We start from the raw sequence: 13,892 nt of genomic DNA on the forward strand, positions 1-13,892 counted from the left end.
AGCAGCTGGCTACATTGGCATGTTGAAGGGAACATTCTTATTGACTGAAGGCTCTCGCTTGTGTGGAAATGACTGGATCTTTCAGCAGGACAACGCTGCAATCCACAATGCTCGCAGGACAAAGGACTTCTTCATGGCGAATAACGTGATTCTTTTGGACCATCCAGCGTATTCGCCTGAACTGAACACCATTGAAAATATTTGGGGGTGGATGGAAAGGGAAGTCGATAGAAATGGACGTCAATTCCAAACAGTGCATGATCTTCGTGAAGCCATCTTCACCACTTGGAATAACATTCCAGCTAGCCTTCTGCAAACGCTTATATCGACCATGCCAAAGCGAATGTTTGCAGTTATTCGCAATGACAGCCGTGCAACTCACTCCTGAGACCTCTTGTTGGGCATTTACTATCCTGTTTAGGACTTCTTTTTTGGTATGGTCTTAAACTCTTGGCCAGCTAGTATTTAGGCTAATTTCATAGTGTTCAAATTTTCTCTATTAAATGCTTAAAAGTTTTTTATTTTTATTTTCCATTTTATTATTTTCATCATTCGAAGCTCTACTCAAATAAGTGGTTGAGTCTAACAACGAAAAATGCATATTTTTTTCTTTATGTTCATTGGCCTTAAGATTTTGGCCAGCAGTGTATTAATAGACAAGACTGTAAAGTTATTTATATTCAAAAGTCAAATTTCGTTTAGTTAGAGCAATTTTAAGGTCAACACTATTTAGTGTTTAGGAGAAGATTTTTTTTAATATTTTGAACACAAAGAATATTATTCTAAACAACCATCTGGGGACGTATTAACACGGGCTAGGTGATGATGCTTTAGTTTTAAACTGAATTATGACTGACCAGACACATTTCGTTATTAAATTGGTAAAACCCTACCTTAAGCAAAAGTTGGTACTTCATTATTCGCTGGACTGGTTTAATAAGTAGATCAGAAAGTTGCAGTTTGTGGCCCAGTTTCTGCCGCAGCTCCTGTAAACAAAATGTAAAGATTTGATAGTTTTACTTCAGATTTAATGATCTACCAAAGATCCTAACAAAACTGATAAACTAAACAGTTCTTTTTTGTCGATTCGAATATCCTTGGAGTTCCAATAAACAGTTATTAAAAGTGTAACAGTTCTACTTTGATTAGAATGTTCTGTTGGAGCTCCTATAAACAAATATTAAAGGTGTAACAGTTATAGTTTGATAGGAACGTTCTGTGGGAGCACCTATAAACAAACACGAGCCATGACATCGACTGAAATGACTTTTCAGAAATACTTTGAACATTTCATTTGAAATGTGAATATTTAGACAATTTAGGTGATCTCAATCAATAATAACTTTATGCTTTATTTGCACTTTTCCTTTTATCTCGGTGAAATTTCAGACAGTAAAGATAATTCTAAACGACTTTCCTTGATAAGCAGTACTTAGAGAAATGTTTTTGGGCTCTCGCACACTGATTCCTTCTTCAGGTAATCCTTTACACAAAAATAGTCCAGGAGTAATTAAAGTTATAAATTAATTTGAAGCTTAGTCCAAGAGAGAACGAAATACCGATTTTATTTACACGAGTTTTGTTTATATTTAAAAAAAATATTAGTTATTTTTATGATATAGATTTAGTTCCTTTAGAAATCCGCACCTGATGCATGTACGCTACACACGGGCCACAGAATATTTTTTACAAGTTGAGGTAATTAATTAAGATTTCTAATTATATGTTATTTAGTGATCCGAGGGTCGCGGGTTCGAATCTCCGTCACCTCAAACATGCTCGCCCTTTCAGCCGTGGGGGCGTTATAATGTGACGATCAATCCCACTATTTGTTGGTAAAAGAGTAGCCCAAGAGTTGACGGTAAGTGGTGATGACTAGTTGCCTTCCTTTTAGTCTTACACTGCTAAATTAGGGATGGCTAGCGCAGGTAGCTCTCGTGTAGCTTTGAGCGAAATTTAAAAAAAAAAAACAGTTAAATTTGTTTGTTTGTTTTGAATTTCGCTCAAAGCTAATAGAGGGCTATCTGCGCTATCTGTCCCTAATATTTCAGTGTAAGACTAGGGGGAAGGCAACTAGTCATAACCACCCATCGCCAACTCTTGGGCTACTCTTTTACCAACGAATAGTGGGATTGACCGTTACATTATAACGCCCCCACGACTGAAAGGGCAAACATGTTTGGTGTAATGGGAATTTGAACCCGCGACCCTCAGATTAGGAGTCAAACGCTTTAACCCACCTGGCCATGCCGGGCCACAAAGAGTTAAACTTCTGTCGTGTGGAATATTTTTCACCACCAGCAAATTTGCTAATAGCGTTTGTGATATTTTCTTGTATAAAGATTTGTTTATTTCAGACCCAACCTAACGAAGTGCAGCAAACACCCGAAGTAAGGGAAATACAAAATAAATAAATTTCCTACCTCAAAATAAGTGTCTGCGTAATCAGATACAATGTATTCTGACTTCGGCTTGTTCTGACAATACACAACGTACATATTTAAGCGCCTTTCGTAACGTCGAAACAGGATACCAAGTCTCCAAGGTTCGTTTATACACTTCTCCAACTCTCCGAGAAAAGAACTATGAAAAGACGTTTATTATTATTAATTGTTTGGCAACTGACCACGATTGGACATATAATTCTATTCATTACCGTGATGTATTAAGAAATTATTTTTTTTTAGCTTTATTCACGGAATTATTGGTGGTTTCTGCTATCATCGGAAATTACACTTCTCTAAAGAAATATTAAACAAATATTCATTACAAATATAAAACCTAAAACAGATGTTTGTAATTTAGTGCTAAGGGTGCTCTTCTAAAGAGTGAGTGATTTTTAAAAAAATAATTTTATAAACTGTTTTCTTTTAAAATAATTTATATTATTGGTTGCCTCATCCATATACAGGGTTGAGTAAATCATATTAAAAAGATTATGAACATCAAAGCCATAAAATAATGTGACAACCACAGATGTTATAAAGTTGCGGTTAAACTGATGTATCGAAATTCAATTCGACGTTTCTTATGTTGTGTGATGCTATAGAAAACTGTTTGCTTTTGAGGAGGGCATAAAATATAATACTTTCTAACGCAAAGTACCCGTAAACTCAGATCATACAAATCGGTTAAAATCTGATATTTTGGATATCTCAGACGGGGATATCCCTTTTATACAATAGCACTGGAAAGCAAAGAAAAATGGATCAACATAGGGATATCCCTTTTATACAATAGCACTGGAAAGCAAAGAAAAATGGATCAACATAGGGAACCAGGACCATCTAGATATACACTTACAACAAGTTTCATCCCACCCGTGTAACAGGTGAGAATCCATAAACATAAAGATCAATGGAAGAATTCGTCAATATGCCCTAAGTAACAGTAAACAACAGAATAAAGAAGGATTTCCATATGAAAACGAGGCTCACAGGATGTGACTTTACCAAAGCAAGACTTCCAGCCATATCTCCTCTCCCGTTCAATTGTTATATATCTCAAGCAGCTAAAGAATGAAACAGATAACCGGTGAAGTTAGCGGATGCAACACATAATAATTTCTCTGTGATCGAATTGTTCAAGTGGGTAGTGAGAAACAGTTGTTATTCCCATAGTTTATCTAGATTACGAGGACAACTGTTTTGTCCTAGGGCTGTTGTATTTTGAATATAACAAGGAATGATATGCTGCAGGCCTGTTAACAACATGCGCCATTGTCAAAGAGAGCATGACCTTGGCGACATGAACTAATATGATGTAGAGACACCAAACTCGTTTTAATATAAATAACTCAATCTTTTGTGTACTCGAGTGTGAAACGTGAATTTTATAAGATTATACGTGATAGTTGGTTAACCTTCTCTGTATCAGATTTTGCCCAATACTTAAAATGTAGGGAATGACTTGAATGTTTCACGACCACTTTTTATAAAACAGTATTTTTTGTATTCTTTTAAACCAGCCTCCGATAGCTTTTCAAGATAAATAAATTATTTAATTCTTTTTTCTTCATCCATTTTTAAATACTTACTCTCTGTGCCATTCATAAATCGCCTCAATATTTCCAAATACTATTTTGTCTCTACCATTTATCAGGTCTTCAGGCATCGGCACTTCACCAGTCTTCATCAGGGCTATATATCCCTATTTAAAAAAATAATGACCACTTTTGCTTCAATAAATAACTTAATAGCCGTATACAAAAGAACCTACAAAAGTGACCAGACAGATGGATAAGTTGATAGTGTAAATATCGCGGAAGTTTAAAGAACATGGTTAGTTGTTTAAAGTAGGAATTTTTAATGTGTTATTCAGTAATTATCAAACTCTGTTTCATAAGTTTCTTCCTTTTATATCTTGGAGATCATTTTATTCAGTCGTCTATGAAAACTGTCATTTCGCAAAGAAACCTCCACCTAACTTAATGACTTTCGTTTTTGTGTGGAGTACATGTATTTCATGACTAAGTCGCTAAGCCTATTACCTTATTCCTAATTTTAAGTCGTTGACCAAGAGGAAGACAGTCTGTCACCTTACAACCAACCATCCACACTAAGGGACTGAATGTCACTCTTAAGAGGAAGACAATCAGTCATCTTACTATCCACCATCCACACTAAGGGACTGAATGTCACTCTTAAGAGGGAAACAATCGATCATCTTTGTACCCACCATCCACACTAAAGTACTAAATGTCACTCTTAAGAGGAAGACAATCAGTCACCTTACTATCCACCATCCACACTAAGGGACCGAATGTTACTCTTAAGAGGAAAACAATCGATCATCTTAGTACCCACCATCCACACTAAGGGACTGAATGTCACTCTTAAGAGGAAGATAATCAGTCACCTTACTATCCACCATCCACACTAAGGGACCGAATGTCACTCTTAAGAGGAAGACAATCAGTCACCTTACTATCCACCATCCACACTAAGGGACTGAATGTCACTCTTAAGAGGAAAACAATCGATCATCTTAGTACCCACCATCCACACTAAGGGACTGAATGTCACTGTTAAGAGGAAGACAATCGATCATCTTAGTACCCACCATCCACACTAAGGGACTGAAGGTGGGGAAAACTTGATGGTATCGCGCGGATTCGAATCCAGCTCGCTAGCTACAAATAGAGAGCTCTACCACAGGGCCAGCCCACATCCTGTTTTGGTAAGAGAATCGTTATCTGTTGTTCTGATACACTGAACAACAACCATACACCTTCACTTTAGCCTACGGACCAACAGTTAATATCACGCGATGGTCCCAGTTGAGACCGTAACATCGCAGGCTGTCAAGAGCTTTTTGAGCATCAATGAACACGGGCTACAATACAGTCTTTTTATGTCTAAAACTTTCTGTAATAGACTAGAAAGTTTGTCTAGATTACCTGAAACCAATGGGTTTATCCACTGAATTGCCTTCTTTATGGAACACAGTTTGGCTTGCTTCCAACAACAAGGCTGACAGCTTGGTTTATAAGAAAAAAAATTGTAGAGAGCTGTTAAATGTCTATATAATCAACGAGCGCCATGTTTGTTTGTTTTTTTATTGCGGACGATATGTATTAGGCTTGAGCAGGAGCTGTGTTTCTTATGTTATTTGCTGTTCACCTGAGGTGACAACTAATTTCGTTATCTGGTATGTAACTGTATTACGATCATCAGATTAATGTGACGAGTCGTCATTGTTATTTGCTGGATAGTAAGTTGAGGAAATGTTTAGTGTTTTGTACTGTACAGGCACGTGTACTTTATACTGAAAAATAAATTACCTATTTATAGCTCTTACTCGGTATTTTAAAAACATGTTAATGGTGGATCATGAAAGTGTCACATGACCTAAGGGGTTCCGAACTGACCAACCTGTTTGTTTATTTTTTCTGCAAACTCGCTTCTAAATTAACTAAATGTACGTGCAGTAAGAGCAGTGACATCTACCGCATGTATTGTAAGATTATGTCTCTTAAGATAATGGGATAACGCCTATTTTTTATATCAATTTTGAAGGGCAAAGCGTACCAGAAAAACAAGTCGCTATGCCAGTTACAGGGAACGTGGTAAATATGAAATTCTCAAACACTAGGCATGCATTTCAGACACTAGCTAGTCTTTCAAGCTGTGGTACTGCGTTGTTCATTCGATAACTAGTATTATCAGTTCTTGTCTATTGCAGTTGTATTAACAACCTGTGTGAATGTACACGTTTCTAAAATGCTTATAGTAATACGTACAAAGGATAAAAATATTGCCTAGCAGTACAGGAACTGGATGAAAACTCAAGGTTATTACCGCTGGAATAATAATAAGTTATGTAATATCACACACGACGTTAGGGAACCGCTAGTGAAATACACACCATAAAGGAATGCATAAAATGTAATAACAGACTTTACGGATTTTCTCAAATTACAAGGCGTTTCCTACGCAGCCATTAACGGGCCAAATGATAGGTTTAGGAACGTGTATAGAAACGTAGTGATTAGAAACACCTAGTCTAATGTTTAGTTATTTGCCAAAATGCGCTGTTATGCATTTGTAAACATGTCTGGAACTCTAAATTTCCAAAGAGTTGTGTCCGACCATATGATTAGATAAGTTTGACTAATAAAATATTTTAAACGTCTCGGAAAAACAATTGTAGGTTGGCACGGAGCACAAGCCTATAGAACTTTAAACTGTGATACCAACTTAGAAGTCTAGTATTTTGAACTGCTAAAACCTTGAGAAGCTCAAGAGTCCAAATTCAGTTTGGAAACTTAAAAACAAACAGGTAGGCTCTTAAACAATCATAAGGTGTCATAATTTTAGTATGACTTATAAATTAATAATGGTCGTTGATTAATTGGAAGTGGAGAAGACACCTGAACGCAATCAAACCATATTTTCCGTTTACAGCCGAAATTATGTAAAATGAGAGAAATAAAAACACTTTAAAGAAGGAGATTTAATATTAACAAAGTTAAGTTAGCCACAACAGTGGTGGGACTAATACATATATAGTTTGATTATCATTAGGAAAAAGTGCAATTAAAGTAGATTTCAGATATCAAAATTTCAAGAGAATTTTAAAATAAGAAGAATTACACTGGATCCCCTCACTTTTGACGGTGGTTTCGGCCATTAGTTCGCAATGATATGCACCTTTTACATACATTATCTAAGCTGTAAGGTCAACACCAATTTAAGGCTTAAGTATAGCCGTCCTAACGTTTAACAACTGACCAGAAGAAAGATAGCCAATGAGCTGCGCCCACTTTTACAAAAGACTTCGATTAACGGGATTGGTTGTCAACTCTTATAACGCAACAATAGGTGGAAGTGTGGATCTTGTTCAACGATATCACGACGCGAATTTTAGACCTTTCCATATGCAGCCTAGCACGTTTACCATTAGGTCAAAGATGACAAATGTCATGTTCCTTACAAATAATGCACAAAGAGCACCATGGTCACATACGTCAAAGTGAATTTCAGATATCCGTTTTAACATATCATCATATGAAAAAAGGTCACAAAATAATCTGAAGCGAAATTCTTCTCCACCACCAACCCAAACTGCAAAAAATAAATAGACTGTTTAAAAACTACAGAAATAATCAGAGCAAACGATCTTTCACTAAACTGTGGTAATGGCCCTAGTACCATCAGCCGTGTTTAGCAAGGTCTAGTTACCATTCATTCCTTTGACCAGACTTTACCTCTACCTGTGTCCAGTCACCTGCTGTTACCACTTCCACCACATTTAATGCTTGTGTCTTTCGTCTTTTTAACGATACACAAACCTTGTATTGCTTGGTACTGAAATTATCTGAAGAAGACAGACTAGCAAAGCCCGACAAGTGCTCTTGACTTGTAATTCGAGGGTCACGGGTTCAAATTCTCGTTTCCTCCAAACATGCTCGCCCTTTCAGCCATGGGATCGTTATAACTTTCCAGTCAATCCCATTAATCGTTGATAAAATAGTAGCCCAAGAGTTGGCGGTGGGTGGTGATGACTAACTGCTTTCCCTCAGCAGATAGTCTAATGTGACTTTGCCATAAGAAAACACACCCTCTGGTCCTACACTACTAAATTGGAAACGGTTAGCACAGATAGCTTTCGAGTAGCTTTGCACGAAATTCGAAAAACAAACAAACAGATCAATGATCTTTATATGCAAAAACGGCTCGTTTGGGTTGAGAAAATATTTTACATAGAAGAGCGAACAACGTTTCGACCTTCTGACGATGACCGAAGAAGGTCGAAACGTTGTTCGCTCTTCTATGTAAAATATTTTCTCAACCCAAACGAGCCGTCTTTGCATATAAATTTCTCAACAAGTGGGTTTCTCGACATCACAGATCAATGATCTGTTTAAACATACAGTATGCTCAACCAATTCCTCCTTATACTTATAAATCGCTGTTTGCTTAGCTATTGTTATATTAGCATAATGTGTTTCTTTACTCGAGTAAGCCTTATCAATCACAACAAATTAATAACAAATGTCAGGACATACGTAAGAATAACACAAAATCAAAAATTTTACGCGACTATTTTAGTAAGAAAATCAACTCTAATACGGCTAATTAATAAATTCAAAAACAAATACAGTGATCTTTTCTAACGTTGACATAAAATTCGAGAATTAGAAATTTGGAACACTTGTATTAATAAGTTATATGATAAAAATATGTAAAAACCACGAAGTTACAAACCTCAACTATACAACCAAGATCTTTAACGTAATCCTTCTCTGTGCCCACCAGTTCTTGGATCACGAAACTACAAGTAAAAAGAAAAAAAAACACATCATCATCCATTGTGCTCCAGAGGTTAAGCCTAACTCGCTTTTAAATTTCCTTATATAGCTACTATTTTTATAGCCTCATTTACAAGAATTATGTTATTTGCTTTTTCATAACAAGTATGTGTGTGTGTGTGTATATATACATAGACGTATAAGTATATACATTAAATAAAGTTATTTTATTGACTGTCCTAAGGATTATGGTTCACATGTTGACAAACTAGAGGGTCAAGAATTAATTCGCCTACTTAATCCTCGTCTTAAGTTGAATGTTGCAATTCAGGTTTTATCCAACTCCTTCATATGTTGCACACGAACAGGTTAGGTTAGGTTGGAATATGACACTTCAATAATTACATCGGTATTTAATCCGTACCAAAATCTGAGACCCGGCATGGCCAGGTGATTAAGGCACTCAACTCGGGTGGAGGCGTTATAATGTGACAGTCAATCCCACTATCCGTTGGTAAAAGAGTAGCCCAAGAGTTGGCGGTGGGTGGTGATGACTAGCTGCCTTCCCTCTAGTCTTACACTGCTAAATTAGGGACGGCTAGCGCAGATAGCCCTCGTGTAGATTTGCGCGAAATTCAAGACAAACCCAACCAAAATCTGAGAGACCACAGTTTATGAGAGGTCCGTAGTTTAATACTCATGGCTTATTTATTATTATTTTTATGAGATTTCATGAGAACTACATTATTTATTCATCTTCACAATGATTCTGTAACACAGCATAAACTTCACTTATTGTTCACACTGTATTTGGTTTCAAAGTAAAATTATTAACATGGTTAATGCATGTTAAAATGATTGGCTAATCCTATTATAATGGAATATCCATTATAAAGACGTTAAACCTGTTTCAAATCCGATACTATATTACTGAACTAGTTTCATTTTGAGTATTATATTCGTAGTATACATATCATTTATACACAGTACCTTATAATAATATGTATTCCATAGCAATATTCTCATAGTATGCACATTATTTGTACTTACTGTTATATAACGATCTGCAAGCCTTTATCTACGTAACTGATAACTTAAATCAATAAAATTATTATGAGTTGAGAATGACACACATAATTAGTAAACTTCCGTTGTTTCTTTATGGCATATGTCAGTTTCTGTCGTTTAGCAACTTTTTACAATTCCCTGAGAATGATACACTTACCGAGTATTGTTTACTCAAGTGAGAGTTTAGCGAAATCTAAATTGATATCTAAATAACATTAATAACGTTATTACCTAAACTTAAAATTACAGCTATTCTTACAAAGTTGCAAACTTGTTCAAATATAATTTTCCTACACCAGTGATACTAAAGTTACATTCAAAAATTTAAAATACGATGTGCAGACAACTTTTAAAGCAGAATGTTTAAGAACATTCATATAAAAGCAAAAAAAGTTAACGTAAGTTATTCAAAGTAATTAAACGTATTTAACTTCGTTGCTGTTGTATTTTTTTCCTACATGTTAGCTGAACATTAGTGAAATGTGTATTTATAATCCAAACCTTCTCTGTTCAACAGCTTTCTCACGCTCACCGGTCGTTTCTTCGGACCTGAGTGAAGACAGGGATGTAATGGTTACACTCTGGGAACAGCCACTTCCGTCCCTAAATAGATATGCATTTGAATCTTGTGTTAGGTTGTATTGTCGAGAGCTTCCAAAAGATCTTGCTGGAACCGTTTGATGAAACTGATATCTTCCCTTATCCCCAGGGTTGTCAACATGATTTACCTGACATAAGTAAACAATAATGAACCAATATTGAACTCCAGAGAACAAAACCTAAATAAGTCCAAATTGGGCGCACGTTGCTTTGAAACACAAAATCCAGATAGAAAAGAAATTCCTGCAGCACAAAAACATCAATTCTACTGCAGCGTAAGCTTCTATTTCAGTATTAACACTTTAATTTAAACATTCTGTTATCTTTACTGTGTTGCCACTCCGTGACAACACTTACAACGCAAAAATCCGGGTTTCGATACTCGTGGTAGGAAGAGCACAGACAGCTCGTTGTGCTTAATTACAAACAAACGATTAAGTCGTTCACCTCATCATTGCTCCTTCAATAAAGGACTTTCAACCGAGAACTAATGCACACAGTTTTGTTTATATTCATGTAAAAAAGTGACTACACATACTTAACTGTTGTTGCCTGTCTATCTGATGGAAGGGTTTGATAACTATTGTAGTTTCTTAAGAAAAAATATAGTTATATATGATCCAATATTATTTCAATTTCAATTGACAAATCAGTATTTGTTTCTCAAGTTACAATGTGTAAATGAAAATAAAACCTTTAAAAAGAAGACTTTAGTATCTCTTGAAAAATTGTATCCTAAACAATTTTAAGCTTTTAAAAAAATGTAACGTGAAACTCGAGTTCTGAGTGTTGGGAATAACTTTAGAACTGAAATTCTTAGCTCTTAAATCTGATTAAATTTCAAAGTCGTTTGTTTTTGAATTTCGCACAAAGCTACTCGAGAGCTATCTGTGTTAGCCGTCGCTAATTTAGCAGTGTAAGACTAGAGGGTAAGCAGCTAGTCATCATCACCCACCTCCAACTCTTGGGTGCTACTCTTTTACCAACGAATAGTGGGATTCACCGCTACATTATAACGCCCCTACGGCATGTTTGGCGCTACGGGGATGCGAACACGCGACCCTCAGATTACGAGTCGCACGTCTTAACACGCTTGGCCATGCCGGGCCTATTCAAAGTTCTTAAAAGTATATCAAAATTCGTACAGAAAAACGTAACTCATTTTTAAATTTTTGTGCTTGGTAGCCGGTGGACCAAATTAAAGGTCATCAAATAAATAAACAAATTATTATATATTGGATTATGTTACAAAACCATTCTTTGGGGAAAAAATGGTCATTTCTTTCATTCAAAGGAACTTCAAGTGACTAAAAAAGTTATTTTGGATTGTATAAAAAACATCTCCTAAATTAAATGGTGGATTTCCATTCCTATTTTCTCCTCAGTGGCACAGCGGTATGTTTGTGGACTCACACTGCTAGAAACCGTATTTCGATTCCCGTGGTGGGCAGAACACAGATAGCCCATTCTGTGGCTTTGTGCTTCACATGAAGTAAACAAAAAAAATCGATTGGTATTTTTTTTCGTATACACAAGAAGATTTTATATCAAAATAAAACGACACCTGTGCATATTGTTTTTCATCTCCAATAGCCCACATTAATCACACACCTTCTCCACTCAATAGCTTAGCGAAAAGACTGGATTTTTTTTTTGAGTTAAAGATCAGGTTTCGATACTAGTGGTAGGCAGAACATAGAGATGTGGTGAAGTTTAACAAGAAACCTCTGCTAGAGAAAGTACTATGAAAAAGTAAATCAAGTCACTTAGAATGTGACCAATAAAAAAAAAGTCTTGCTAGGGTGCGGGCATTTAAAGGATTAAAATTTTAGCTTGTTTTAATTCTGCGAGAATAATTTTCGATAGCATATGAACCGATGTCCTTTTTGTGTATAAGAATGAGTCTGAAACCATACAATATGTCCGTTTCATCATAAAATAAAGGACCAAGTCTCACATCGTCGTGGACCTAGTTTGAACTCTCTGTTAACAGTAAACAATACGCCTGAGTTAAAATTAACGTATGTGTGTGAGCTTACAAATAATGAAAGTGTTTAGTTTTTATTATTATGCTTTCAAGTTGAAAGAAATAAGAAAATTTGCTGTTTAACATGTGTCAGGCAACGAGTAAAATAAGGTGTGAGGGTTGAAATACGTCGTTAATGGACTACATTTGTCTCGGAAGTTTTTTTTGGGGGGGAGGGAACGGCGTATCAAGCTGCTTCCTCACATCTTCATCATGCGGCAGCATCTCGAGACATTTTCCAAAAAAACTTCCTAGACAGATCAATGAATTACAACTATAATTTGCTTCGCCTATATTTCCTCACAGACACGAGCGTTTTAGGCGGTTAAACCCAATATATATCTTAGTTGACTTTTGTATATTTTTCGGAAAAAAAAGTCGTGGACAACCATACTTTGTCTTAACGGCGTCAAGTGTGGAATGTTCATTAAAACACACAAAACTCTTAATTGGGCAAAACTAAAAAGTGAATGTTGAAGAAAAATAGCTCCTCTTCTAATGCACTTAGTGCCATGGTGAAACTTAACGAACCACCAACGACCATGGTTCTTTAAACTAATTTCCATAAATTACTTGCAAGTCTGTAACTTTGGGGAATACAGAGCCCCACCTAACATATTAGTTACAAAATCAAATTAAACGAAAATACCGCAAATTACTGACGTTTAATGTATATATTAAATAAAAAAATAGCGTTTTCGCGAAATGCTTTTGATTATTAAATACCTTAATGTTGTAACAGGCATAAACATAATGATAGTGGCAAAATGCCATATGTAGCCATATTGGTCGTCTGAATTTTACAAGTGTGGAATGTGAATGTTAATATAGTGTAGCACTTGGTAAACATGATTTAATGCAGTAAAGCAAATTATATACTTAAGTGTGGTCATTTGAATCATTCCTTACATTCATGTGAATCAGTTGGGATAACACAGAGATAAACAAGAGAGATCAGAGAGATTATAAATGTCTCAGAATTGCTGGTATGGATACGGCTGGTATGGATATTAACACTTTTACTAATAAAGTAGAGAACAACGTTTTGATCTTCTTAGATCATCTTCAGTTTGTTCTTACTTTATTACTAAAAGTGTTAATACTCATACCAGCCGTCCCGAGATACATTTTTGCTTCAAGTGGGTTTCTGGTCATCACAAGAGAGATTACATACTCTAGTCCCGCCGTTCCGTTATCGAGATTTCATATGTTTATATTGAATAACGTAAAAGTTCACCTTAGAAAACTCAGAAAATTCTTCTCAGATCCAGAATGATCAACGATCCGGATCATTTTCTGTAGTGTGATGAAGCCTCTCAACGTTACTGACCCCAAAATTTCATACAAGTTCAATCACACTTCACAGGACTGTTAACCAAAAACCGAGAAAAAAATGCCATAAACCCTCCTTTTATATAAAGAAAAAGCTTTAATATGATCCAGAAT

At 35.8% G+C, this 13,892-nt stretch overlaps 1 protein-coding gene across 8 annotated transcripts in view; it reads right to left on the reverse strand.

The window, feature by feature from the left end:
* The window catches only part of LOC143229002 (rho guanine nucleotide exchange factor 25-like), a 76,346-nt gene that overhangs the window by 7,953 nt on the left and 54,501 nt on the right, over window positions 1-13,892 (reverse strand). For all 8 annotated transcript variants that reach the window (XM_076460606.1, XM_076460603.1, XM_076460608.1 and 5 more), the window contains 5 exons: window positions 10,322-10,548; window positions 8,709-8,775; window positions 4,037-4,149; window positions 2,424-2,583; window positions 894-986 (listed from right to left, as the gene is read on the reverse strand). In XM_076460606.1, coding sequence (XP_076316721.1) covers window positions 894-986; window positions 2,424-2,583; window positions 4,037-4,149; window positions 8,709-8,775; window positions 10,322-10,548 — 660 coding nt within the window. The remainder of the gene's footprint in view (window positions 1-893; window positions 987-2,423; window positions 2,584-4,036; window positions 4,150-8,708; window positions 8,776-10,321; window positions 10,549-13,892) is intronic.

Source organism: Tachypleus tridentatus, chromosome 10 (assembly GCF_004210375.1).
Source record: "Tachypleus tridentatus isolate NWPU-2018 chromosome 10, ASM421037v1, whole genome shotgun sequence".
Taxonomy (NCBI): domain Eukaryota; kingdom Metazoa; phylum Arthropoda; class Merostomata; order Xiphosura; family Limulidae; genus Tachypleus; species Tachypleus tridentatus.